Source organism: Anas platyrhynchos, chromosome 28, assembly GCF_047663525.1.
Source record: "Anas platyrhynchos isolate ZD024472 breed Pekin duck chromosome 28, IASCAAS_PekinDuck_T2T, whole genome shotgun sequence".
Lineage (NCBI taxonomy): Eukaryota > Metazoa > Chordata > Aves > Anseriformes > Anatidae > Anas > Anas platyrhynchos.
In genome coordinates, this window is record NC_092614.1 from 3203783 (window position 1) to 3231315 (window position 27533).

At 62.8% G+C, this 27533-nt stretch overlaps 3 protein-coding genes across 14 annotated transcripts in view; 2 read left to right on the plus strand and 1 right to left on the minus strand.

Moving 5' to 3' along the window:
- The first annotated feature begins 451 nt into the window (after positions 1-451).
- Positions 452-8187, plus strand: RUNDC3A (RUN domain containing 3A). 2 transcript variants are annotated; one of them, XM_072028695.1, is made up of 11 exons: positions 510-643; positions 2688-2803; positions 2964-3097; positions 3781-3866; positions 3957-4046; positions 4153-4233; positions 4323-4488; positions 5287-5444; positions 6837-6974; positions 7098-7204; positions 7417-8187. In XM_072028695.1, exons 1-11 carry the CDS (start codon positions 537-539, stop codon positions 7557-7559), a joined length of 1326 nt encoding a protein of 441 aa, XP_071884796.1. In that variant the 5' UTR covers positions 510-536; the 3' UTR covers positions 7560-8187. The 2 variants fall into 2 exon arrangements, with proteins under 2 accessions (XP_071884797.1, XP_071884796.1); XM_072028696.1 differs by lacking the exon at positions 7098-7204 and having other exon boundaries at positions 452-643; positions 7417-7746.
- Positions 8188-8448: 261 nt separating this feature from the next.
- SLC25A39 (solute carrier family 25 member 39) lies at positions 8449-13091 on the minus strand. Its single transcript, XM_072028734.1, has 11 exons — positions 12935-13091; positions 11597-11705; positions 11455-11514; positions 10497-10612; positions 10314-10381; positions 10097-10221; positions 9835-10008; positions 9652-9761; positions 9454-9535; positions 9288-9368; positions 8449-9198 (listed from the first exon to the last, which is right to left on the minus strand). The coding sequence occupies exons 2-11, from the start codon at positions 11691-11693 to the stop codon at positions 9080-9082; spliced, it is 1032 nt and encodes a 343-aa protein (XP_071884835.1). The 5' UTR covers positions 11694-11705; positions 12935-13091; the 3' UTR covers positions 8449-9079.
- A 5028-nt stretch (positions 13092-18119) lies between these two features.
- MAPT (microtubule associated protein tau) overlaps positions 18120-27533 on the plus strand; it is a 42936-nt gene continuing 33522 nt past the window's right edge. For 7 of the 11 annotated variants that reach the window (XM_038168786.2, XM_038168801.2, XM_072028719.1 and 4 more), the window contains exon 1: positions 18120-18227. The gene's annotated coding sequence lies outside the window, so the exon portion shown is untranslated. Of the gene's footprint in view, positions 18228-27334; positions 27490-27533 lie in introns of those variants that run through there. The other 4 variants (XM_038168787.2, XM_072028725.1, XM_072028722.1 and 1 more) reach the window with 4 other exon arrangements.

Sequence of the window (27533 nt, forward strand, 5' to 3'; positions counted from 1 at the left end):
GGGTGCTCGTGGGGGGGATGCTCCGGGGGGGGATTCTTATGGGAGGGGGATGCTCAGGGGGGAGATGCTCTTGGGGGGGGTGCTCATGGGGGGGGATAGTCATGGGGGGGTGCTTAATTGGGGAGGATGCTCATGGGGGGGGTGCTTATGAGGGGGTGCTCGTGGGGGGGGGATGCTTAATTGGGGGTGATGATCATGGGGGGGGGATGCTTATGGGGGGGTGCTCATGGGGGAGATGCTCTTGGGGGGGGATGCTTAATTGGGGAGGATGCTCATAGGGGGGGTGCTCTTGGGGGGGGGGGCGATGCAGACGAGGTGGTGCCCCCCCCATAACACCCCCCACATTCCCCCCTCTTCCTTCCCCCCAATCCCCACGGGGGCTGATTTCGGGGAGGCCCCATCCCAGCTCGTGTGGGGGGGGGTGGGAAAAAGAAAAGGGGGGTGGAGGGGGGGTGTCAGGAGAGGGGGGGGGGCCGCGGCGGCGCGGGGGCCGCGGGGAGGGGGCCGCGGGCCCTGTTGGCTTCGCCCCGCTCTGGATGGCAGCGAGCTGCGTCCAGGCTGCCATGGCTCTGGGGCTCTCCTCCAAGAAGGCGTCCTCCAGAAACATCGCCGTGGAGAGGAAAAACCTCATCACCGTCTGCAGGTGGGGGCTTTTTTTTTTTGGGGGGGGGGCACAAATCCCCGGGGTGGGGGGGACCCCCGAAATATAGCCTTAGGGGGGGGAAAGGGGGGATGGTGATGGATGGATGGATGGAGGGATGGATGGGGGACCCCCGGTGGAGGGGATGGAGGGGAGGGAAGGGGGGGGAAGGAGGTGGAGGGGGGGGGTTGAGCCCCCCCCCCGCAGCCCCTTCAAGATGGGGGGGGGATTTTTTTTCTCGTTGCCGGTGTTGGTTTTATATTGGGGGGGGTTGGGGGAGGGTTGGGGATGGGGAGAGGGGGAAGGATGAGGCTTGGATGGAGCCCGGGGGGGCTGGGGGGGGGCACATGGGGGGTGTGGGGGGGCGCACACAAGGCCGGAGGCTCCTGGGGGGGGGTAATGGAGGGGGGGATGGGGGGGGCACAACAACAAGACGGGGGCTGCAGGCGGCGGGGGCGGCGATGGGGAGGCCGCAGAGGCCGGGGATGGGGGGGAGGCCCTGGGGGGGGGGTGAAGGATGGGGGGGGGGCACCGGGGACCCCCCCCCGTGGGGTGTGGGGCCGAGGAAGTGACGTCAGGCCGCGGGCCAGGCGGGATGCGGGGCTGGGGGAGCGGGGATGGAGGATGCGGGTTGCCATGGCGACGCCGGCTGGATGGGGGGGGGGAGATGGGGATGGGGTCTGGGGACCTTGGTGGGGGGGGGGCACGGGGATGGGGGGGCCCTGCAGGTGGCGGGGACATGGGGGGGGGCACCCGGGTTTGGGGTCATCCTGCCCCGTGCCCCCCTGGTGCTGATGTTGGGGGCTGGGGAGTCCCCAAAACCCCTCACAACACCGGGGGGGGGGCACCTCCATCCCCCCCCCCAAACCATGGAGACCCCCTGCACCCCCCCAGGTCACACAGAGCCCCCCCCCCACCATGACACCTTGGCGAGAGGGGGGGGTCTCCACCTTTATGGCCACACCACGGGTTCCCTGCAGCCCCCTCCATCCCCCTCCATCCCCCTCCATTCCCCCATCCACCCCCCCCAGCCTCTCCCACCCCCTGCCCCCCCCCCCCGGCGTTGCCCCCCCCCCTGCATCCTCCCCATTCCCCGGCCTTTATGGGCCCGGTCCTGCGGCCAAGCGGCCGGCGGAAGGGGAAGCCATCACCGCCCGCGCGCGGCCAGGGAGGAAGGGGGCCTTTGTTCGCCCTTCCTGGCCGCTCGCGCCCAGGGGCAGCGGCGCCCGCCCCGCGGGGTCCCCGGGGACCTGGGGACAAGGAGCTGGAGCCCCCGCGTCCTGCAGGGCTTGGCAGGGGTGGGACGGGGCCGTCCGACCCCCCCCGAGTGTCCCCTCCCCGCTGCAGGTGGATGTGGTGTGGGGATTGGGGTGAATGTGGTGTGCCCAGAGCCGTTGGTTGGGTTTTGGGTGCCATCAGTTGGATTTTGGGTGCCATTGGTTAGATTTTGGGTGCCACTGGTTGGGTTTCAGGTGCCATCAATTGGATTTTGGGTGCCATCAGTTGGGTTTTGGGTGCCATCAGTTGGGGTTCAGGTGCCATCAGTTGGGGTTCAGGTGCCATCAGTTGGATTTTGGGTGCCATCGGTTGGGTTTTGGGTGCCACTGGTTGGGTTTCAGGTGCCATCGGTTGGATTTTGGGTGCCATTGGTTGGGTTTTGGGTGCCATCAGTTGGTTTTCGGGTGCCATCGGTTGGATTTTGGGTGCCATCAGTTGGGGTTCGGGTGCCATCAGTTGGATTTTGGGTGCTATCAGTTGGATTTTGGGTGCCATCGGTTGGATTTCGGTTGCCATCAGTTGGTTTTCGGGTGCCATCAGTTGGTTTTCGGGTGCCATCAGTTGGTTTTTGTGTGCTCGAACCAAAACGGAGACAGCCGGCACCACACCTTTGCAGAGATGCGAGCTCCCTTTTGGGGAGGAGTCATTGGAATAAAGGGCTTTTTGGGGCTGAGAACGCACGGCCTGGCAGGGCACCGGGGGCGTTTTATTCCCGCTGCAGCCCCGTCCCCCTCCCGCCCCGTGACACCCCCTTTGTGCCCCCCGCCAGGTTCTCGGTGAAGACCCTGCTGGAGAAGTACACGGCGGAGCCCATCGACGACTCCTCCGAGGAGTTCGTCAACTTCGCCGCCATCCTCGAGCAGATCCTCAGCCACCGCTTCAAAGGTACCGCGGGGACCCCCGCACGTCCCCGTCCCCATCATTGTCCCCGCACCAAGCGCCGGGTGGGGACACGCGGCCGTCCTGTGCTAGGTTTGGGGCTCGGGGCCGCCGGGGCCGGGTGTGTGGGTGCAGCCGCCCCGAATCGTCCCCATGCCCCCCCCAGGCCCCGTCAGCTGGTTCAGCTCAGATGGGCAGCGCGGCTTTTGGGACTACATCCGGCTGGCCTGCAGCAAGGTCCCCAACAACTGCGTCAGCAGCATCGAGAACATGGAGAACATCAGCACCTCCAGGGCCAAGGTCAGCCCCGGGACAGCCACAGCCCTGGCCCTGTCCACGCCCCATCCCATCCCATCCCATCCCATCCCATCCCATCCCATCCCATCCCATCCCATCCCATCCCATCCCATCCCATCCCATCCCATCCCATCCCATCCCCACCCTATTCCCATCACTGCCTCCATCCCTTCCCTGGCCCCATTCCCGGTTCTGATCTTTGGCCCCATTTCTATCCATGTCCTGGCCACGGCCCCATCCCTATCCCCTGTCCTTGTCCCCATCTTTGCTGCCATCCTCTCTGTCCCTATCCCCACCCCATCCCCATCCCCATCCCCATCCCCATCCCATCCCATCCCATCCCATCCCATCCCATCCCATCCCATCCCATCCCATCCCATCCCCATCCCATCCCCATCCCATCCCATCCCATCCCATCCCATCCCATCCCCATCCCATCCCCATCCCATCCCATCCCATCCCATCACCATCCCTGTCCTCATCCTATCCCTGTCCCCATCCCCATCCCCTCTCCCTGCCCTCCCGCAGCCCCATCTCCCCCCCTGCACGAATCCACCAGGAGAGGCTCCCTGGGCTGAAATCAGAGCGGGGACCACCCCTGCACCACCCCAGGACGAGGTGGGGGGGGGGGGGCACGGAGCAGGGTTTGGGGGCGCAGCAGCCCCCCGCTCAGGGCTGCCTTGCAGGGCCGGGCGTGGATCCGCGTGGCACTGATGGAGAAGCGCATGTCCGAGTACATCTCCACCGCCCTGCGCGACACACGGACCACCAGGTGAGCGCCGCGCCTGGGGTGGGCACAACGAGGAATTTTGGGGGTTTTCCCCCCCCCTCCACCTACCCACCCAGCCTCTGGTCCCCGCAGGCGCTTTTACGACGACGGGGCCATCATGCTGCGGGAGGAGTCCACGGTGCTCACCGGGATGCTCATTGGGCTCGGCGCCATCGACTTCAGGTAGGACACGGGCAGGCGGCCACAATCCCCCCCCCTAATTCCCCTGCGCCCCCCCCAGGGCTCCCCTCACCCTCTGCTTTCCCCCCGCGCCCCCCTCCTGGCTCAGCTTCTGCCTGAAGGGCGAAGTGATGGACGGCAAGACGCCGGTGGTCATCGACTACACGCCCTACCTGAAGTTCACGCAGAGGTAGGAGCAGCCCCTGCCCCTCTCCGTGGTCCCCTCACCCCGTGCCCACCCCCCTGAGCCCCCCCCGTGTGTGCATCCCCCCCCCCCAGCTACGACTACCTGAGCGAGGAAGAGGAGCGGGGCAGCGTGGAGAGCAGCACGAGCGAGGACAGCTCCCCCGACCACCCCTACCTGCCGCTGGTCACCGACGAGGACAGCTGGTACAACAAGTGGCGCAAGATGGAGCAGAAATTCCGCATCGTTTACGCCCAAAAGGTACCGGGGAGGAGGAGAGGGGATGGGGACGGGGAGGATGGGGGTCATGGATGGGGCTGGATGGGTCCCGATCCTTATGGGACGCTCTGAGATGGATGGGTCCTGATCCATGCAGGATGCTCTGAGCATGGCACTGGGAGGGTCCCAATCCTTATAGGATCTGAGCACCTCCAGCATGGTGCTGGGATCTGAGCACCCCAGACACAGCACTAGGTGGGTCCCAATCCTTATGGGATGCTCTGAGATGGATGGGTCCTGATCCATGTGGGATGCTCTGAGCACCCCTGGCATGGCGCTGGGTGGGTCCCAATCCTTATGGGGTCCAAGCACCTCCAGCACGGTGCTGGGTGGTGTCCCGATCCTTATGGGGTCTGAGCACCCCCAACACAGCACTGGGTGGGTCCCAATCCTTATGGGACGCTCTGAGATGGATGGGTCCTGATCCATGCGGGATGCTCTGAGCACCCCTGGCATGGCACTGGGAGGGTCCTGATCCTTATGGGGTCCAAGCACCCCTGGCGTGGCACTGGGTGGGGTCCCAGTCCTTATGGGGTTTGAGCACCCCAGACACAACACTGGGTGGGTCCTAATCCTTATGGGACACTCTGAGATGGATGAGTCCTGATCCGTGCAGGATGCTCTGAGCACCCCAGGCACGGAGCTGGGTGGGTCCCAATCCTTACGGGGTCCAAGCACCCCTGGCATGGCACTGGGTGGGGTCCCCATCCTTATGGGGTCTGAGCACCCCCGGCACGGCACCGGGGGCCTCGCAGCCCCGCTGACGGTGGCCTCGCGCAGGGGTACCTGGAGGAGCTGGTGCGGCTGCGGGAGTCGCAGCTGAAGGACCTGGAGGCGGAGAACAAGCGGCTGAAGCTGCGGCTGGAGGAGGTGATGGTGCAGAACCAGCTGGAGAAGAGGGAGCTGGAGGGCGTCATCCTGGAGCTGCAGGAGCAGCTGTGAGTGCGGCCCCATACCGGCCCCATACCAGCCCCATACCAGCCCCATCCCGGCCCCATCCCGGCCCCATACCGGCCCCATACTGGACCCCCAGCTGCTGCCGGGTCTGGCCCCACAGGATCTGGGGGGGTGGCGGGGACTTGGCATCCTGCATGCACCCAGTGTCTGGGTGCTCCACGAGCCCTAGGGGTGTGGTGGGTCCCCAGTGCCCTATATGTCCTGTAGGACATGGTGTATCCCCCACGCCCCGTATGTTCTGTAGGATATGGTGGGCGCACTGTCCTCCATGCGTCCTGTAGGATGTAATGGGTTCCCAGTGCCCTATATGTCCTGTAGGACATGGTGGGTCCCCAGTGTCCCATATGCCCCATAGGACATGGTGAGTCCACAGTGCTCCATATGTTCTGTAGGACGTGGTGTGTCCCTAGTGCCCTATATGTCCTGTAGGATGTGGGGAGTGCACTGTGCTGCATGTGTCCTGTAGGATGTAGTGGGTTCTCAGTGCTCCATATGTCCTGTAGGACACGGTGGGTCCTTAATGCCCTATATGTCCTGTAGGACATGGTAGACCCTCAGTGTCCCATACATCCTATAGGAAGTGCTAGGTCCCTAGTGCCCTAAATGTTCTCTAGGACATGGTAGATCCCTGGTGTCCCATACATCCTGTAGGACATGGTGGGTCTGTAGTGCTCCATACATCCTGTGGGAAGCAGTAGATCTCCAGTGTCCCATATACATCTTATAGGACATGGTGGGTCCCCAGTGCTCCATGTATCCTGTAGGACGTGGTGGGTCCCCAGTGCTCCATACATTCTGTAGGACGTGGTGGGTCCCTAGTGCTTTGTATGTCCTGTAGGACATGGTAGGTCCCCAGTGTTCCATACACCCTGTAGGACATGGAGGGTCCCTAGTGCCCTATATGTCCTGTAGGACATGGTAGATCCCTGGTGTCCCATACATCCTGTAGGACGTGGTAGATCTCCAGCATCCCATACATCCTGTAGGACATGGTGGGTCTGTAGTGCTCCATACATCCTGTAGGACGCGGTAGATCTCCAGTGTAGATCAGGACACAGTAGATCTCCATATACATCTTATAGGACATGGTGGGTCCCCAATGTCCCATACGCCCTGTAGGACATGGTTAGTCCCTAGTACTCCATACACCCTGTAGGACATGATGAGTACACAGTGCCCTATATACCCTGCAGGACATGGAGGGTCCCCAGTGCCCCATACATCCTGTAGGACACGGTGTGCCCCCGGTGCCCCGTATACCCCATGGGACACGGTGTGCCCCCAGTGCCCCATATGCCCCGTGGGACACGATGGGTGGTGGGTGCCCGGTGCCTGCAGCCGCCCCGTGCGCTGAGCGCCCGCGTGTGCCGCAGGACGGGGCTGATCCCCTGCGAGAACACGCAGCTGGCGCAGCTCCCCAAGGACATGGGGACCCCCCTGGTCAACCAGTGGCCCTCGCTGGGGACGCTCAACGGCAACGAGAGCGGCTCGGACGGCAAGCTCTACAGGAGGTAACCCCGGGGGGGGTGTAAGGGGAGGAGGGAGGGGGGCAGAGCCGCCCGGACCCGCGCCCCAAAACGGCCCCGGGGAGGAGGGTGGGGGGGGGACGGGGGCTGAGCGCCGTCCCTCCGCAGGCACAGCTTCGTGAGCACCGACCAGCTCTCGGCCGAGAACAGCCTCAGCTCCGACTCCCAGCGCCTGGGCGAGGGCAAGCGCGAAGGCGAGCCCTGGGGGCCCTTGGGTAAGACCCCCCCCCGCCCCTTCGCCCACCCCCATGGGGTGATGCACGGGGCCCCTCCTGCCCTTCACACCCCCCCCCCCCCAAGCTAGGGACGCTGCCCATACAACCACGGGGTGCCCAGGCCATCCGCGGCGATCCCAAAGGGGTGCTCCCTGTCCCTGTCCCCGTCGGCACCCGCAGCCCCCCGCGACGCCCGCTCTGTGCCCCCCCAGGGAAGGACCCCACGCCCTCCATGCTGGGGCTCTGCGGCTCCCTGGCCTCCCTGCCCAGCTGCAAGTCCCTGGCCAGCCTCAAATCCAACGAGTGCCTGGTGAGCGACAGCAACGAAGCCAGCCCGAGCCGCAGCCCCAGCTGAGACCCCCGGCCCCCTCGCCCAGCGCCGCCGCCGCCGCCGCCGAGGACTGACCTCGTCCCCCTCCACCCTGGGACCGACGGAGGACCGAGGGACTCGCCCAACCCATCGGGGAGGCCGGGGACGGCGTCCTCCCCCCCCCTTTTCTGCACCCCACCCCGGCTGCGTGTTGGACCCCCAGCCCGGACCCCGGCTGGAGACGTGGACCCGTTGGGATGGGGATGTTGGAATGGGACCGGGATGTGTCTGTGTGTGTCCCCCCCCCTTCCTCCTGTCCATCCAGGCTGGGGAGGAGATGACGAACTGCGGGGACACCGGGGTTGTGCTGCGGGGTGCAGGAGGGGGGCTTGGGGTGAGCCCCCCTGCAGGGGTGAGGGTCCGGGCACGGCCCCGTTGCCATCCCAAGGGCTCGGGGCGCAGCTCTTCCAGCAGCCCCCCCGCCTCAGCACCCATGGGACCACCCGGCCCTCCTTGCAGCCGCATCCCCACAACGGCGATCGGACCCCCCCCTCCTTCCCTCCCCATTCCCCCCCCGGGTTTTGGGTTGTTTGGGGTGTTTTTGGGTTTTGGTTCAGCCCCAGCTTGCCTTGTTGGAGCGAAAGGAATCAATAAACGCAGCGATACGAGCTGACCCCCCCTGTGAGCACCCGGCCAGCTGGGAGGGGGGAAAACAGCCTTGTGTCCCCCCCACCCACAAAGAGATATGAGGGGGGTGCTGGGAGCCCCCATGCCCCAAACGAGCCCCCCCAGCCCCATACTGGTGGGTGACAGCACTGTCCCCCAGCAGCAGGGACACGACTGCCAGCCCCAGGGACACCTCCCACGCCCCCCCCCCCGCACACAGCCAGGCAGCCCTGCAGGGACCAGGGGCAGGGCTCCATGCCCTAAGACACAAATTCCATTTTGTTTTATTTAAGAAAATAAAAGAAACTCCCCCCAGGCACCCAGGGAGACCGGGAGGGGGTCGGGCAGCACCCGCACCGAGCACGGCACGGGGCAGGTCCTCGCGGTGAAGGGAGGGGGCACGGGACAGAGCCCGGCCCCCCCCCAGAGCAGCAGCGAGGTTTGTCCCCACGCAGGGTCTGAGCAGGTCCTGAGGGGGCTGGGGGGGGTCCAGAGGCAGGGCTGTGAGGTTGAGGTGCCCCCACCCCACATGGGGGCAGGAGGGGAGGCTGTGCGTAACTGGGTGCAGGCGGGGGGGGGCAGCCCCCAGGGTTTGGTCCACGCTGGAGCCCCCGCTCCTACCCCCGAGCCTGGCGGGAGGCTGGGGGCTCCCAACCTCGCCAAAGTCCGTGAGTCAATCCAGCAGCATCTGTCCAGCCTCGAGGGAGGGCCGGGGGGGGGCCACATCCCCAGTGTCACAGCAGGCAGCGTGCCCCCAGCACGGCAGGGCTGGGGGGGCCCCCGGGACCGTGCCCACACCACGGGGCCGGCGGGGAGCAGAGCGCACGGGAAGGCACTTGGGGTCAGTCCAGGGGGTGTCCCTGTCCCACGGGCCACAGTCCCCATCTGTGCCCCCCCCCTTACAATCCCCGCAGCCGCCGCTCCTGGTTCAGCTTCTGGAAGAAGGTTTTGCCGAACTCGTAGGTGCTGATCATGATGGCACAGGCGGGGGCCACCTTAATGACACGGGGCAGGAACCCTGCAAGGACAGCGCTGTCAGCCCCACGATGACACCGGGGCACCCCAAAATTCCCCCCGGGACAGGGTGTGGGGGGGTCACAGCCTCACCTGCAAACAGCCCCCGGGTGCCCGACTCGGCGCGGATGCGGCGCATGAGCAGCCAGGTGGACGAGGGCTTGGAGGCTGCGACTGCGGGAGGAGAGGAGAGCGGGGGGTTAGGGGGTGCCGGGGGGGCTCCCCGCTGTCCCCCCCACCCCGCAGGAAGCCCCCTCACCCGGGTGCATCTCGCTGCCTCCCAGCTCGATCTGCCGCTGGGTCTTCACCACGTCGAAGGGCAGCGTCAGCACCGCGGCCACCTGCGGGGCGAGCGCACGGGGCTGAGCTCCCCGACCCCATGGCACAGCCCCAGCCCATATTGCACCCCCGTTTCCCCCTGGGGGGGGGGGCTGCAGACCCCAAACCCCTTTCTCACCGTGCCGGAGATGGCCCCGGAGGCGAAGCTGATCATGAAGGTGGCCTCATCCAGCCGGGCTTGGGCGCACAGCCACTCGCGCACCAGCTCGTAGTTGAACCAGTAGAGAGCTGGGAGGAGAGGTGAAGCCCCCGCGCTGCCCGGCGACCCCCCCATTCCACCCCCTGCCCCCCCCAGCCTTACCGGAGAAGGGGACGTCCCGCAGCACGGTGGGTCCCCAGCCCCTCCAGAGGGACAGCCAGCCGTCCTGAGCCACCGCCGACTGGATGCAGACGCGCAGCTCCCGGTAGCTCAGCTGCCGCGACTGCATCTTGGTGCGGATCAGCTCCAGGGGGCTGATCACCGTCACAGCACCCACTGCCCGGGGAGGGGGAGGGAAAAACGGGGGTGTCAGCCCCACTGGGGGGCACAGCTTTGCAGGCTGGGGGTGCTCGGGGGTACTCACAGCGGGCGAGGGCCCCCGCCAGCAAGGGGATGTGGTGGCCGCGGCTCCCGGTGCGAGCGTGCAGGTAGTCCCGGAGCTGGTCGTAGGCGGTGAAGTAAATGACGGTGGCCGGCACTGCCATCACCCTGCCGGGGAGGAGGGAGGGGAGGGCACCCCGGCATGAGGCTCAGGGTCAGTGCGCACCCCCCCAGACCCCAAAAATTGGGGTACAACTCACAGCGTCGGGGGGAGGCCGCTCCACAGGGACCTGATGCCCTCGTAGCGCGTGATCTTCACGAAGGCGTCCTGCGGGGAGAGCGCAGCGCCCGGGGGAGGGTGGGAGGGGGGCAGAGGGGCGAGCACCCCCCACACACCCCCAGGAACGCCCGACCCCGCACGGGGAGACCCCCGCAGCCCCTACCAGGGTGCCGGTGAAGCGTGCGGGGGGGGGAGCCTTGTACCAGGCGGTGCAGCCAGGGCCGTTCTGGCAGACGTAGAGGTGGTCCATGAGCCCGTTGCAGTAGAGGAAGCATTTCCCTGGGGTGGGAGGGAATGGGGGCACCGTCAGAGCCCAGCCCGGACCCCTCCAGCCCCAAATCAGCCCTGCCTGTCCCAGGAGAGCACCGAGCCCAAGCTCCCGAGCCCCAAACCAGAGCCAGGAGCCTCGCTGGCCGCGACCCCACAGGGCAGGGGGCAGCCTGGGGGAGGCAGCGAGGCCACGGGTGATGCCCCCAAGGCTGGGGGAGCTCCCCTGGCCATGAGCATCCTGCCCCCTGGCCTGGCACCGCTCTCAGCAAGGCCAGCAGGAGCGAGCAGGAGATCCCAGGAGGCTTTAGCACAGTGGCAGGGCAGAGCAAAAAGAAAAACACCGGGTCCGGGACGTCCCCGCAGCCACCAGCAGCAGCTGGGTACTCACACGTGGCGTGCCGAGAGCCCCCCCAGGGCGCCGAGCGCACCGACCACGCTGAAACACAATGGGGACAGGCTGAGCGGGGCGCCGGGGATGGGACACCCTCCGGCTCCGAGCAAAAAGGGGCTGGGGACGGAGCCCTACTGGCACCAAACCGGGGCTGTGGGGAGCCCAGAGGCTGTGCCCGGTGTCCTCAGTGGGGTGGAGGGGTCGGCACCCTTCTGGCACCCGGAGGAGCACGGAGCAGCCCCGCAGCTCGGGCAGCAGCACAAAAGGCAGCAGGTCCAGGGGATGGGGAGCCTCCAGAGCACGCCGAGCCCCCCACCCAGCCCCACAGCGCTGGCCCAGCTCCAACACGGGGCCATAACGAGGGGAAGGAGGACGAGGGGGGGCCCACGGCAGCAGCGCCCCCACCACGGCCCTGTGCGCCCGGGCACGAGCGGAGACGTCCCCGCCGCCAATGGGGTACCTTTGGAGAAGGGGGTCCTCTGTGCCTGCAGCCGGATCTTCACCACATCCAGCGGCGTCACTGCAACGACAGCCCCCCCGTCAGCCTCCTCTCGGGGTGCCCCCCACCCTGGGACCCCCCCCCATAGCCCCGTGACCCTCACCAAAGAGCGAGGTGAGGATGGCGCCCGTGCCGGAGGCCAGCATCTGCTGCAGGGGCGTGATGCCCCCCCCGGGGCCCGGTGATGTCTTCTCGGCCATGGTGCTGCCCTCCTGAAATGTAAAAATGGGTTGGGGGGGTCCGCCCGAGCCCACCGGGGGGGCCGGGCACGGCTCCGACCCGAGCATCCCCGGTGCGAGGCCGCTCCGTGCGCCGCTATCGGCAGGGTGCAGGGGGCAGGCGCGGCCCCCACCCCGCTGCTGCCCCCGTAATCGTGCTGCCCCCATCAGGGACCCCTCCTGGGGCCGGCTGGGCCCCGATAACGCCCGGTGGGGGTGCTGGCAGCCAGCCTGGACACCCCATGGTGCTGCTCCCATGGGACCGGGAGGGGGGGGGAGATGTTGTGTGTGTCCCCCCCTCTCCCAGTGCTGGTTAAGGGACAAGGTCCAAAGAGCAGGAGCCCCGTGCTGGGGATGGCCCCGTCCTGGTCCTGGCTCCGAGGGCAGCCCCATGGGCACATGGGGGGGGGAGACCCCCTCCTTGCAGACCCCCCCCCCCCAAAAAAAAGCGGCTGCACGCCCCGAATCCTGCAGTGCAGCACCAGCAGCGTGCCCATCCTGCGGGACGCAGCCCCCAAACCCCACACAGCACCCCCACTATGGGGTCAGCCAGCGGGGGTCCCCTCCCTGGGGGGGCAGCGGGGGGTTTTTTGTTCCCCCCCCAGGGATAAATCACGGCCGCTGAGCGCGGACAGAGGCAGCAGGGCCAAAAAAACCCCAAACGCCTTCGGGGCCTGACTCAGCACCTCCCCAAGGTCGCCGCGGCCCCTCGGGGCTGGGCGCCGGACCCCGGGGGGGGCCCCCCATGGGTGCTGCATGGGGTGAGGGGGTCACGCTCCGGGGGGGGGGGGGGGGGTCACAAACGTGGAGCCCCCCCCAGTGGGGAGGAAAGAGCCCTGGGGGGGGGGGCACGGAGCTGGGGGCTGCCATAGGGGGAGGGGGTGTGAGGGGGGGGCGTGTGGGCACCCCAAGGGAGGGGGAACCCCCATGATGGGGGTATATGGGGGGGGCGCACACACACACACAGGGGGGGCTCCCCCACCGTGCCCCCCCCTCATGGGGGTCTCACCCTGCCAGCCCCCCCTCCGCAGCCCCCCCAAGCCCTCAGTGCCCCCCCAGCCCCTTACCCCCCCCCCCCACTGCTGCCCCCCCCCCAGCCCCCCCCAATTCCCTCCGGGGAAACTGAGGCAGCGCCCCCACGTGCCCATCCCCCCCCGGGGGGGGTCTCTTTTTTGGGGGGGGTGATGGGGGCGGGGGGGGGGGTGTCCCGGGGGGGCCCCCACCTGCTCATTCCGGCCCCGCGCGGCGCTGCCGTCCCCGGGCACGCGGAGGAGGGGGGGGTGTGGGGGGGAGGAGGGGGGGGGGCGGCGGCGCCTTTAAGGAGCCCCACGGGCGCCGAGCGCGCCCCCGCCGCCGCGCGCCGCTTCCGCCTCCTGCCCGCGCACGCGCGCGCGCGCGCGCGCAGCGCCCCCCCTGCCCCGCCCCCGCGAGCGCGCGCGCGCGCCCCCTGCCGGGCCGGGGGACGCGGGATGGGGAGGGGGGGGTGGGAAGGGGTCGTGCAAGGGGGGAGCTTTGCACGCGCACCGGGCTGGCGGGAGCGCGCTGGGCACAAATGCACGTGCACTGTGCTGGCGGGAGCGCGCTTTGCACGATTGCACGCGCACTGTGCTGGCGGGGGGGGGGGCTTTGCACGCTCACCGTGCTGGCAGGAGCACACCCCGCGTGACTGCACACTCGCCGTGCCAGCAGAGCGGCACCCTGCGTGATTGCACACCGAGCTGGCACAGGGGCACTTCACGTGCTTGTCTTGCTGGCGTAAGCACACTCTGCATGATTGCACACTCACCGTGCTGGCAGAAGCACGCCCTGCATGATTGCACGCTCACCGTGCTGGTGGAGGGGCACCGTGCACGCTCACCAGACTTGCAGAAGCACACCCTGCACAATTGCACACTCCCTGTGCCAGCCGTGCAGCACCCTGCACCATTGCACACCGTGCCGGCAGAGGGGTGCTTTGCACACCCATCACGCTGGCAGAAGCACACCCTGCACAATTGCACACTCGCTGTGCCAGCCGTGCAGCACCCTGCACCATTGCACACCGTGCTGGCAGAGGGGCACTTTGCACGCTGTGCAGCTTTTAGCTGTGGGTTCCCCTGGGGGGCTGGGGGTCCCTCCCTGCTTAATGCACCCGCTTGGCTTTGCTCTCTGCAGCGTGCTGAAAGCCCCCAGCATTTTGGGGGGGACACCCCCGAGTCCTGCCCAAGATGTGAGCTCTTTGGGGTGACGTTATTTCTGCTGCTGTTACAATCTCTCAAGGATGCGTCCTGCTTCCCTGCGGGTGGGAGGTGAGGGCTCCCCAAAAAAGGGACGTGTAACGCCCGGAGCAGCACCCGCTGGTTGTGTAGGTGCTGGGGATGTGCCGGGTCCGTGCTCGAGGCTGGGAGCTGCTGGCTCGGGTGCACGGCCGGGAACGGCCCTGACTTGCCTGCAGGCACTTTGCTGCCTTGACACCAAGTGGGGCGAGGTGAGGCTGCAAACCCCATCAAATTCCCCCAAGGTCACGTAACGAGTCGGTGCATCCCGTGCCTCCCCAGCGAGCAACTCTGCCTCTTAAACACCGCGTTTAAACCATCTGCAAAGCTGCTGTAGCAGGGCTTAGAAGCAGAACAATCATTAATTACAAAACTAAACCCAACACCTTAGGGTCTGATATATTTTTCGGTGCCGGGCTTTGCATGCCTTCCATGTTACCCAACCGAGAAGAAAAAGGAATAAGCTTTTTCCAGCTGGGGTGGGGGCACGAGGGAAGCATGTGAGGGCCTTAATCTCAGGGCGGCAGGGCTCTCCAAGCCGGGGACGGTGCTGGGGCAGCGCGGGGTGGCGAGGAGCCGGCCGGCTCTTTCTGCTGAGTCACGGGGCGTGCGTGCCCGACCCACGGCCCCGCAGCCCCTCCGGGGCTGTGCTGTGCTCCTGGAGCCTGCCCATGACACGTAAGCTGATGGTGAAGAACCGTGCCCAAACGGCAAATCCGTGCGTTTGGTCTCAACTTGTGGGGAAACGGAGCCAGCTGAGCTCTGATCCCCTCCCGCAGGGGCTCGCACGCAGAGGCTGAGCTGCTGGGAAGGGCTGGTGGGAGGCTCTGGGAGGCTGTGGGCTGCTCGGGGCAGGAATGCCGCCCTCCTGCTGCTCCCAGCGGCGTGCGAGCACGGCTGGGAAACTGTGCAAAGCTCGGCTCCCTGCTGCCATCTCCATGGAGAGGCCTCAAAGCACGGCGAGATGCCGCAGCACAGCCGGTTCCCTGCTCCCGCTCCGTCTGCGCTGGTGGCCGTGCCCTGGGGGCGAGGCTGGGGGCTGCATCTGCCCGGGCTCCCCCCAGGAAGGGGTTGTCTTGGGGTCTGCCAGCCCACCAGAGCGTCTGGAATTGGTTCAGGAGGAGCAGTCCTGTCCCTGGGCTGGAAATCATTTCACAAGCCGTTCCCCGTTTCCTTTTCTAGGTGAAGTTTTTAACAGCCAGGTTGCGGGGAGGATCTGGGTAGTGCTGTAATGGAATTACGCTAGTGCAGAATTTGAGTATTTATTTCAACTAGGATCACTGTGGTTTTGCAAAAGCCAGCCTTAATCTGAATTAAGTGACTGAAATGAAGCAGCTTGCAGGCAGATAAGGCCTTGGGGACATCAGGCTTAAAACCACCGTAAGCCCGAACCCATCACTCAGCTGCGGTTCCACAGCTCCCGTTGCAGGCAGGACCTGAGAAATCCTGGGTTACCTTCCAGAGCGCTGCTGGGGAAAACCTTGCTGCGGAAAATGAGCCCCGTTTTACAGAGGAGAAAGCGGATTTGGAAGCTTAAAGCTTTCCTCCTTAAAGGTTGCCTTTATAATTTGTTAAAAAAATAGTCTTTTTTTTTTTTTTTTTTCTTTTCTTTCTAGTAGCAGGGCAAAAGGGATGGAGGGGAAGGAATAGCCTGGAGTGAGCTATCGAGTGTCTTGTTGCACGGTGGTTTCACATCAAGGAGGTGGTTTTGCAGCAAACCAGCAGTGGCTGCGTGGTGTGTGGGCACAGGAATCTTCTGCCGCTTGCTGCCCCTCTGACGCAGCCATTCAGCCCCTGGTTTTGGCCCTGCAGGGTGAAAAGAAAGACAAGCTGGGTGTGTGGATTTGATTATTTCTCTGCAGGAACCTTGTTTACCAGGAATACCCATGTGGTTCTGTCCCTATGAACACAGAGGGAATTGGGCAGCAAGACGCTGGGCCTTTGCTCTTTCTAGATATGAAACCTTTAGCATCTTTTTGTTTTCAAGTGCAGTGCCACCAGGCTTGCATGTCCTGGGCCAGGGCAGGAGGTGTGGTGCAGCCGTGCAGGATTTTGGGGAGGCATTGCTGCTTTCCAAAAGTCCCAGGTCCATCAGCTGATGCAGTTTATTCCTGACTCACCTTTACCAGCAGATCTTCTAGATGGTCAGGCTGTGGGAAGAGCGGTTCTGCTTGAACACCCTCGGGACCGGTTAATACTTCCCAGCCTGTGATTTCCTGGATACCGAAGGGACTCGGTGCCTGGTGACCTGAGAACATTCAGGCAGGCAAAGATGAACACCAGCAGATGGCTTCAGAAAGCCAGGTGTCATTATTAATTCCTGCTAGGAAACAAAAAGCAGGGAGGTCCCTTCTGGTTTTGTCCCCGTTGGATGATGGAGCAGTCCCGTTAGAGGGTGCTCAGCTGCTCCGCAGTCACTGCCGTGTTCCTGCTGCATCCGTGCCGCCTGTAGGAAGAGCTGCAGGTCCGGGATCGGGCTCTCGCTGCTTGCGCTGCGAGTTCAAATTCGTTCCTTGTCACAAGGATGGATCCCCTTGTAGCATGAGTATTCATTTTACAATTCCCTAAGCAGTAGGATTTTGCACAGATGTGCTTACCCTGGGGGAAATTCTCCAATCAATTTATATCAGGCACTTCTGAAATTCTTTAAGAGCCACTCCCTTAGCTTTTTTTTTTTTTTTCAGGTCAATAGAAACAAGTGATGCAGGTAAGCCTATCTCATGGTGTTGTGTGTTCATAAAGCAAAATTTTTGCTCTCAAATTACTATTTCTACTTCATACTAATTTGGCTGTACCTTGTACTTATGTAGTTACTTATACCCTAGTAAGAGAAGGGCTTTCACCCTCAAAGCTGTAAGGCACCTCATTCCAGCCTAGGGTGGGCCATCCCAAACCAACACTTGTCCAGCCTGCTTTTTATTGTCCAGCCTGCTTTTTAGGAGCTCTGGTGCTGCAGGTTCCCCTTCTGTTTCTCTCCTTATTGAGTTTCCCCCTTCACAACCTCTGTCAGAGGAGCCTGTTCTTAAATTGGCTGTTTGCCCTTGATGTACACCGGAATGCTTCCCAGATAAAAAAATAAAATAATAAATCTGAGCTTGTCTGCCAGAAGATCCCTCCTGCAGTTTCTCTGCTAAATCCAATTAATAGGGACAGAAGCGCGGTGGGGCAGCAGCTCTTTGCACCGAGCACCACGCAGGTGATGCGGGCAGGTGGCAGGGCTGAGCCTGGTGCCTTCAACCTCCAATTTCCTTCAGTTCTTCTGATTTCCAGGACTTGAGGCAAGATGAGGAGGGAGCCTGGTGCTCCTGTGCTGTCCCTCGGTCACTTGTCACCTCCTTCCCGCGGGTGTCAGCTGCCCCAGACCCTCACGGGTCCCCTCCAACGCGGGATATTTTGATTTTTATGATCCCTCCAAGCACGCTGACACCCACCGGGTGTGCGTGTCCCTACAGGTGTGCAGATAACTCGGTGGGGCTGCCAGCCTTGGGAGGGGGGAGGCTGCTTTTCCCTAAAGCTTAAATTTGGGTGAAATTAAACATTGGGGCTGCGTGCAGGTGAGGGGATGGTGAGGGTGGGAGCCAGGCAGGAGGAGCCTTCAGCCCCCGGACAGCCCCATGTGCTCTTCCTTCCCAAATCGTGCTTAGTGACATGTTTAACCACCACTCAGCTGGGACAAATAAATTTATTTTTAACCGTCCTGAAGGGCTGCAGCTCCCCCTGAGATCCCCAGGGGAGCAGATCTGCGCTCGTTCCCTTCAGAGAAGCCTCCTCAGAGGTTAAAAAAATAAAAAATGAGGGAAAAGAGGCGGCGGGGCAAAGAAAAAAAATTAAAAAAATAAATAAAAGAGGCGGGAGGGCGGGACGGGGCCGAGCACAAAATGGCGGCCGCGAGGGGGGGGGGGTGAGGAGGAGGAGGAGGAGGGCGGGCAGCGCGCGAGCGCTCCCTGCTGGCCCCCCCCCCAGCACCGCGCATGCGCACCCATGGGGGGGGGGATGCTCAGGGAAGGGAGGGGGGACAGGGAAAAGGGGGGGGGGGGGGAGGCGAAGCGCGGCGCATGCGCACTGCCCTCCCTTGCTGCCCCCCCCCCCTCAGGGCGGCTCGGCGAAGGTTCCGGAGCTCGCGCGCGCCCCCCCCCCCCTCCCGACCCGCCCCCCCCCCCCCCTCCGCGCGCCGCCGCCGCCGCCCCCCCCCCGCCTCCCCCCCCCCCGGCCGCTGTCGCTTCCTCAGCGCGGCTCCGGTGCGGACACCCGGCGGCGGCAGGTAGGGGGGCACCGGGGGGGGGGGTTATTTTTTGGGGGTGGGGGCAGCCCTAAACCCACTGATACAGCTTGGGGGGGGGGGGCTGCATAACCCCCCCCTTCCCCGTCTGCCAAAAAAAAGCGTGAAAAGGGCGGAAAAAAGGAAAAATAAAATAAAAGAAGCACCGGGGATGGAGGGGGGGGGGCACTGAGGTACCGGTTTGTGCCCCCCCCCCCCTCTGTGGTGATGCCGGTTGGAGGTTTTGGGTGCCCCCCACCCCCCCCGATAATGGGGTGGATTTTTATTATTTATTATTTATTTATATATTTATTTATTGGCCGTTTTGGCAGGTTTTTGCCCCAATTTCCTGCGGCAGGTGGGGCCCGGGGGGGGGGCTGCGGCAAGGAGGGGTGGGCTGCGCCTCCCAGCCCCGGTGCCATCTTCTGCAGCCTGGGCGTGGGGGGGGGGGGGGGTCGGGAAAAATGGGGGGGAATCGGTTAAAATGGGCGAAATGATAAAAATCCAGCCGTTTTGGAGAAGGGGGGGGGGGGCACGCAGGGAGCTGTCCACGCCCGGCCCTAAAATTTGGGGGGGATCCGAGGGGTGTGGGTTTTTTTTTTGGGGGGGGGGATGAGGTGCTTTGTTGGGATTTGGGGTGAAATTTGGGGAGGGGGGGGACAAAAAGGGGGGGCAGCCCCAAAAGCTGTCGGGTTTTGGGGTGCTGGGGCCAGCCCCGGGGGGGCTGGGTTGGGGTCTCGGTGCCACCCCCCTCTCGCCCCCGTTACCCCCCCTCCTCCCCTTGCTGTGCCCCCAAATCCCATTATCCCGTCCCAAAATCCCCTTATCTCACCCCAAAAGGGGGGGCAGCGCACACCCCCCCCCACGCCCCTTGCTTCTCCGCCGCCTTTTTCTTTGTGTTTTTTATTTATTTTATTATTTTTTTAATTCCCATCCGGGGGGAACTTCGCTCCCCGTGCGGGGCGGGAGCCGATTTTTGGGGTGAGGGATGGGGAGCGGCCCCGCACGCGGGTTTTGGGTGGGAAAAGCGGGATTTTAGCACCTGCCGCCGCGGTCTGGGGGATTTCTCCTCCCAGCTGAGGGTCCCCGAGCCGTGCCCATGCACCCAGCGAGGGTTTCCTCGGTTTTATCTTCCCTTTTTACCTCGTTTTAGGGTTTTCCTTCTGCAGCATGAATTTTTTCCCCGTTTTTTCCATCAAAATCGTGCTCGGCTGGGCGTTCACGGGCCAGCAAAGCGCCGTGATGAAACGAGAAACGACCCAACCTGTTCCTAACCTCACCCTTTTTTTTTTTCTTTTTTACCCTTGATACGCCAAATATTTGGGATTTTTTATTTCCGAGGGGCCGTCCCGCTCACCCGCAGCACGTGGGGGCTTTTTGGGGCGGATAACTCACCCCTGATTAAAAAAAAATAGTTTTTTTTTTTTTTTTCTCGTTATTGGGTGGATCGGTGGTGTTTGGGGGATGCCTGCTGGACGCCCTGGGGAATGGGTTGGGTTGGAGCCTTTGGGGTTTGGCGTGGGCAGGGTTTGGGGTTTGACGCCCGGGGGCTGTGCTTTGCCTCGCTGTGGGTAAAACAAGAGGATTTGGGGACGGTGGGACACGGAGCTTTCCCTTGGAGCCCCCTTTTTGTGTGGTTTAGGGGTTTTTAGGGTGTCGGTGTGTGCCTGCAGCCATCCTGCCCCATCCGTCTTTTTAACTGTCCCGAACCCCCAGGGCTGTGATTTCCCCTCCCCGAGAGCCACGGGGAAGCAAATTTGTGCTCGTTTCCCCAAAAGGAGCCCGCTGAGAGGTGAGAAATGGGGGGAACGAGGTGGCACCGCCTTGTCCCTGCGGGGCTCGCTGCCTCTCCCCGGGGACGCTCAATGCGTGCTGGCGAGGTGGGTGCCTCAGTCTGCTTTTGGTGCTCCTTTTCCTTAAAAAAACCCTTGAATTTTGCATCATCTCAGCTTGTCCCGAGCAGAACGAGCTGCTTCTGGCAGCCCTGCTCCGTGCAGCGACCCGGCGGCACCCTGATGGATAATAGAGAGAGGACCGGGGCCGGCTCCCAGTCAGCTCCCAGTGTTTTCCAGTCCCCTTCCCCTGCTGGGGGTGGGGTGGGGTGGCCGGCAGGTTGGCCGCAGGTAGGTGTGGGGCTGGGATGGGGCTGGAAGCTCGCGGTGGACCCGTGCCGGACCCGTGATGCTCATGGGTGCGTGGTCTGGGTGATGCTGGGGCTCGGTGCCAGCATGGGAGGGCTGTGGCTGTCCCGCTGCCTGGGTTTGTGGCTTCCACGGCACCTTTGAGGTCTGGAGAAGCGCTGCCAGCCCCTCCTGGGACAGCAAAGGGCGCTTCTGGCTGCACGGGAACACAGCAGGCTGAGGGCTGGTGGCTCGTGTCTGCCCCACAGCCAAACGCCGTGAAAAGGAGGTGATGGGAGCGCTGATCCTCGAGGAGCTGAGCTCCCGCTCAGCTTTGGGGCACGAGCAGCTCTCGGTCCCAAGGATTTGTCCCAGGACGTGGCAGGAATAGCAGATCGTGGCCCTGTAGGTGAACTCTTCTTTTTTTTTTTAAGATGGGCGCAGCTCAGCCTTGAGGGACCGAGCGGATCTCAGCCTTTTCTCGTGGCAGGATGGGTCCCCTCCATCTGCGAGGTGGAGCTTTGTTTCACGCTGAAATCTGCTGCTCGTGGGCTGGGTTTTATTTTAAGTGCCTGCGGAAAGCATATGCGCTTTACCCCGGAGTCTGGAGGAGATGGATTTGCGCCTTTAGACTGGAGTGGATTTTCTCTGCAAGTCTAATGAGCCCTCGGTGCTGTCGGAGCATCAAGCCACTGATTTTTTTTTTTCCCCCTTTTCCCTTCCAAGAAGTCCGATGAGCAGAAGCAGTCATTGCTGCCTGGCTCCCGTTTCCAGTGCCTGCTCTTTAAATACCCAAGGAAAAGCAGCGCCAGGGGACACCTCCCGTCAAGCTAACGGGATCGGTGCTGCAGCTGGGCTGGTGATTTCCATCCCTGCAGCCTCCCCGCTGTACCTGCCCTGACTCCTTGCAGAGCTGCTCCATGTCACTGCCTGCCCGCCTCCGTGCTTGTCCCATCAAAAACGGGGAGCTGGGCTGCTAAAACCACTCATTTTGGGGTTTTTGAATAATGTTTGGGGCTCTGAGCCCCCGCGGTGCCGAGCTGCAGGGCTCTCCGCTGCTCCTGAGCATCTCAGGGCACGGCTCCCCACCAGCTCCTGGAGGTGCCCGATGGCATCCCCACGGCTCTCATCGCCGCGTGAGGTCACTTTTTGCCAAAATAAATTCCTCGAGGTGTTTGTAAACTGCTCGCATCTCCGGAAACCTCTCCCGTGATCCCTGAGCAGTGCCCAGCTCGTTTGCGCTGGCCTGGAGCTCATTTCGCTCATTTTTGCTGTCTTGTATCGGACAGAAGCGTTTGGGATGCGCTTTGGAGGCTGAAACTGTGCAAGGACACATCTGGCCAGCTGGGCACCTCCTCGGCTGAGGAGTTAAGAGGAGAGGCAGCACACAAAGCACTGGGCAAGGATATTTTTTTCTTGTGGCTGGCTGGGGCAGCAGGGCTGAAAGGGACGGTCCCAGCGGTGCTGAGACACGAGGTGGGTGGAAGGGGGGCAAGAAGAGGGCTGAGGAGACGGAGTAAAGTGAAATAGGGACCGAGGAGCAATGAGCAGCTTCATCCTGGGTGCCCCTGCTGGCTCCGAGGTGACAAAACGGCCCCGTCCTGGTGTGTGGGGCTCGCGGGACGAGCTTTACGAGGTCAGTTCGTAGCTCTGCAGGTTGGCAGGAGGAATCTGGTGTAAACCAAAAACGTGACCTTTACCTGAAAACATCCCTCACGGTGCTGCGGGCAGGGGTGAAGGAAACTCAATGGAGAGGTGTGGAAGGGGCTCATGCTCCTCTCCCACCTCCTGCAAACCAGCGCTTCGTTACCATCCCAGTGCAGATCCCATGTGTGATGGGATGAGCGGCTGGCACCGAATTCCCTTTGGGGTTTGAGGATGAGGACTGTGACGGGGCTGGGTTTGCACGGCTGCGTTGCAGAATTCCTGTGCCCGAAGCTGTACCTTGTGGTGCTGGGGAGCCCAGGGCTGGGAGGTGCTCCCAGGGCAGAATTTGGTGGTTTCAGCTTGGAATTCAGGGGCAGGCTTTACCCCGAGCGGGCTCTGCCCTCTGTAGTCCCCTCTTTTAGTGTGGTTTCACCCCTGCCTCGTTGCTGCTCTTTTGGGAATGGACATCTCCAAACGGGACAGAAACCTCCCGTGCCTTCTGCTGGGCAGGCAGGAGCAGTGAGCGATGCTGGGGGGGCACAGATGGGAGCACACAAAGCTCCCAGGACCAGAACCCAGCACGTTGGGGCGCTGAGGATGGATGGGGACAGCACCGGGGTGTTGGACCTGCCCCGTGCCAACGGCCCTGCGAGGAGGAGGCGTGCGGGGATGGCAGCGGCGGTCGGGACGTCCGAACGGGGTGACCGGGAGCTGGGGCAGGAACCAGCAGGAACCAGCCCTCCTCCCACCACAAACCTCACCCGGCAGACCCAGACCTGGGCTCTGCAGCGCTCGGGGAGCCTCTGGTGCTCGGGCAGGAGCTGGGGGGCTGCGAGCGCCCCGTGCCCGGCTCCCTGCCGGGTGCTGACGCGCTGGGCTGGGCTCCCAGCGCCGGCTGGTGCCGGAATCTCAGCTGCAGCAGTGCTGCTGGCAGCGCATCCTCCTCCTGCGGGTGGGTTTGGGAGCCTGCTTTGGGTGTGTTTTTGCCTTTTTCCTGCTTTAGTGGCGGCTGAATTGCCGTGCCTCTTGCCTGGAGGAACCTGGGGGTAGAGGGGAAGAGAGTTAGGAACACTGGTTGATGTGAAAGCGCTTCTTAAAGCCGAATCTCCCCGATATGTCGGTGCTTTTATGGTGCCTAATAATAGGGCTCATTGTCACGGCTGTCTGAGGTCCCTGCGCAGCTCCGAAGCCGGTTTCCTTAGTGACTCTGCTCAGGCACTCCTCTGACGGAGGGGCTGCTCGCTCCCGGGGCTTGTTTGCTCTTCCAGCACCCCGGAGCCTCGCGGTGCTTGCTTCGAGCCCTGAAATGGCAGAATCCCGTCCTCTGCACCCCGACCATCTCCCCTCGCTGGTGCTCGTTGCCAAATTTCTAGCAAGATGCAGCCAGTGGGAGTGAGCTGGGCGTGCCAGGTGATGCCGAGGAGCCATCAGCAAGCATCAGAAGGGTTTGGAGACCCAGCAAGGGCCACCAGGCACTGCAGGCGTGCACCATGCAGAGGGGGAACACCACGGACCCCCACCTCGTGTGCGCACAGGTTTGGCTTTGCTGCAGCTCAAGCCTGCCGTGGGAGCAAACCCAGCATCGTCCGCCGCAGCCAAGTGCTTCCTGCCTCCCCCGGGGGGCTCTGGGTGTGCCCAGAGCCTCCTGCAGCACCTGGCCTCTGCGCCGTGCCGCGATATTTTTATAGAAGCACGGCTGCAGCACCCGCACCCTGCTCCTTCCTGCCTTTGTATTAGCGATCCGGGGGAGCCGTGACCTTAGGGAGCGTGAATGGATCCTCGTAACCCGAAACCAGCAGCAATATTATTTTAGGCAAGAGGTGAGGCTCCCGAGCAGGCTGTCCCGTTGTGCGTGTCAGACGTGTGACAGCAGAGCTGCATTTAGATGGAGGGGGACGAAGCCCCTGAGGACGCTGGCTGCACCTCGCTGATTTTTCCCCAACGTGCTGGGGAGGACGGAGCCCAAATCCTAGACCTTAAAGGTGGACAGCTCCAACTGCTCGTCCCCTGGGCCTCTAGGTGACAGCCACAGGATGAAACGCACACGGGTGCTGGATTTTGGACCTCTCATCCCACAGCCTTTGGGTTGGGAAGGGGAATAATGGGGCTACTGCTGGGCTGCATTTAGGGCCTGGATTTATGGCACTATCACTGTTGGTGCCGCCTGCATCTGCTGCTGTTGTGAATGTGTTTGTCGGCTCGGCAAAGCTAGAATTGAGGTGAGATGAGATGGGTACCTGATTATTGTCCCGAGTGGCCCTCGTGGGGTGAAGATGAGCTGGAGGGAGACTCCCGAGCATTTGATTTTTACGTGCTGTTCTTCATCCTTCCACACTTAAAGATCCTCGTCTGCTCTGTGCCTCAGCACGGTTCTGACTGAGCTCCCTCACTACAAAAAAAATCAAGGCACAACTCCGCACCTCTTGGTGTAGAGGATTTAGGGGAGCAATTTGTTTCTGCTGCTCTGCACCAACATAACAGCGGCAATACAAGCACGGGGAAGCGCTGGATGAAGATCCTATTGCATCTTTGGGCTTGGAAGAAGAAAGACTGAAGCACGCTCACTTTGGACTTCAACTGAAATGTTTCCTGGTAGGGGAGAACAAAATGATGCAGAAAATTCGGGCAGAAGCTAAAATCTTCCTCTGGATGCCCTGCGATTGCTGATGTGAGAGTCCCAAAGAGCTGAGAGCTCTGCCGTGCTCCTTTCTTCTAGGGTGAGGCAGCAGCGTGTAAGAGAGCTGGCTTCCTTTCCCCTATATTTATAGGATCGGCCACAATAAGGCGTCCCGCTGCCTTCCAGTGCTGCCAGTCCCAGTGGGATGCTGGAGCTCGTCACTGCGGGGCCCGGTTTGGGTATCAGGAGGCTCCCGGTGACGTCCTGGTGAGATGAGCACTGGTGCTGCTCTGTCACAGGACCGCGTGGGTCACAGCAGAGGAAAGGGGGGGATTTTTCAGGCCAGCTGTGCCCTGGGCCGTGGCGGCAGCTGGAGCAGATGGTGCTGTTGTCATCGTTTTCATTTCTAGCTGTGTGCTGAAACAGCTCAACATAACAGAAAGGCCAGCCCGAGGAGATGGCCTGAATGTTTTCCTTGCCCTGAAAAAATCTCCCACACTCTCGTGGTGTCCCCAGCACCCTCAATGGTGTTCCCAGCACCTTCCTGGCTCCTTCCCATCCATGCTGGCTGGGATCATGTGTTTGTAGGCTAGGGCTGTGGCCCGGAGCATCTTTGATATTCAGTGTCCTCGTTCCTGAGCTGAACGTTCACCGAACTTCTGCCCAGGCTGTGCTGTCAGGGCTCAGCAAGTGTCTGCGCCGCGAAATCAAAGCGGGAGGAGCGGCTGAGATCAAAGTGAGCGAGCAGCACGCACACCTTGTGTCTCGACAGCATCTTTCCCAAAATCTGCAGCTCAGGGTGTGGCTGGATGGCAGCTGGATGGCGAGATCCCTGCTTCCCCCTCCGGAGCTGCAAACCCAGGGCGAGGAGATGACAATCACACAGATGGCAGTGCTCAGTGCCACGCACAAATCCTGCTTGTGCAGGGCGTGCACGTGTGATGGTGGCCAAGGTGGAAGGTGACAGCACCTACCCACATCTCCAAACCCATTTACAGGTGCAAACGAGGCTTCCTGCTCGTTAAATTGCAGTCTGGCTGCACGCTGATCCCCTCGGCATGGAGTGAGGCTGGGGAAGGGGCTGGTGCTCAGCCTGCTCGGTGCTCGCCCTGAGGCTGCTCCGGCACTGCAGGATGTGGCTTTGAGCACCGCAGCAGAGGCAGAATTCCTGCTGCAGCGAAGAAAGAAGAGACTGCTGGGGCTGGCAGGGAGGTGGCCGGGTGCTGCAGGGAGAGCCCTGCTTTCTCTTCTCGCTGGGGGCTCTGCATGTTTTTGCAGCTAAATGCAGAACATTTGGAGCATTTGACACGAACGCTCCGGTGCCCCTGCTCTGTGCCCTGTGCGGGTGACCCCCACCTGGTGCTTGCTCCCCCTTTCCCCCCGGGCTGCAGACATTTCTCCAGCCGGTGGCTCTGGCGCTGCAAATGGATGCTGCTGTACGTGTGCTGCTACAAAAAGCCTGCGGAGAGACCGAATTAGCAGGAGCTGTGGCTCTCAGACCGGCAGTCGGCTCTGCTGGGTCCTACGGCACGCGGCTGCGCTGCCGAGCGGTTGTAAAATGGAGACGGTGCTCGGGAGCCTGCACGGAGGTGAAGAACGGAGCTGCTGTCACGGAGCTGCTGTCACGGAGCTGCTGCTGGTGGCCAGAAGCACCCCGAGCACCCCGACCTGGTGCTGTGCAGCGCCGTGCACCTCCCCGAGCACCCAGCTCCATGTGGCCCCGCTGGCTCAGCACCAGCCTCGGGTTTGAGCCCTCGGTCCACCAGCCTTTCCCAGCCCTGGGACGTGTCCTGGTACCAGTGGAGCATGAAATAAGTCCTGTCACTTTGTTCCTGACCTCATATTAAGGAAGAAAATGGTGATAGCCACAAGGAACCTCTGGCCACGCCACCGGTCCTGCTCATGGTAGATTGCAAGCGTCCCCGAGCAGATGAGCCCCACCGGGCTCCTTTTGCCACCGATGGCTGTGAGAAAGGGATCTCCCTGGGCTGCCATGGCAGGAGCAGCCTTTATAATTGTTCCATGGGAGCGACAGAGAAGAGGGCGGCAGCTGCTGGGCAGTGGGATGATGTCTGCTTTCCTTCCTTGTCCTCAGGAAAGCCATTTCTTCCTCCCCACGGTGCAACTTGCAGCCGGGAGACAGGAGGCTCGGTGGGGCACGTCCTAATTCATAAACACTCCAGCAGCATTTTGGGGCACTTTGGCACTGCCAGCTTTTTTTGTTGGTTAACACCGACTGACACAGAGCTGTGAGCCTGCAGCAGCAGAGGTGCTCTGATTTCCAGCCGGTCAGGCTGAGCCCGGGATGGGAAGAGTCAAAGGGAATTAGCTGGTAAATAAGATCTTCTGCCTTCCCTTTGATCCGCTCTACGCGTTCAAACTGCTTAAAGGCTTCCTAAGGAAGCAGGATTTTGGGGGAGGAAGAACTGAGCTACCCACGGCCCATCTCATGGCTCTGAAACGCAAAATACTCCAGCAGGGGGCTGGGGCGAAATCCGAAGGCGGCCTCGTAAATCCCTGCAAAGAGGCTTCCCCTCCTCCTATCCTCCCGGAGCCCGCTGAACGGCAAGGGCAGGCTCCAAAATTCCTCCGGCTTCTCTTTCCCTGCCCTGTAAGCCCCTCTGATCGCAGCCCTAATCTAGCTCAAGCCAGCGGGCTCGGAGGCAGCCCGAGCTTCGCATCACAGTGCGGAATGAGAGGGGGGATCCGGGGCACTGATGCCCTTCAGCCACCCCCCGTGTGGGCGTGCAGGGCTCGAGGGGGGCTGCAGGAGGCTGCTTTTGGCTGGGTCAAGTGAGGCAGGAGGAGAAGAGGAAAAGAAAGGTGGGAAGGGGTGGTGGCAGCCCGACACGGAGGTGTGCGGCTCCGGGCGAGGCGAAAGGTGGGTCCTGACGTCCTGGGGGTGTCCGGCGGGGAGAAATCAGG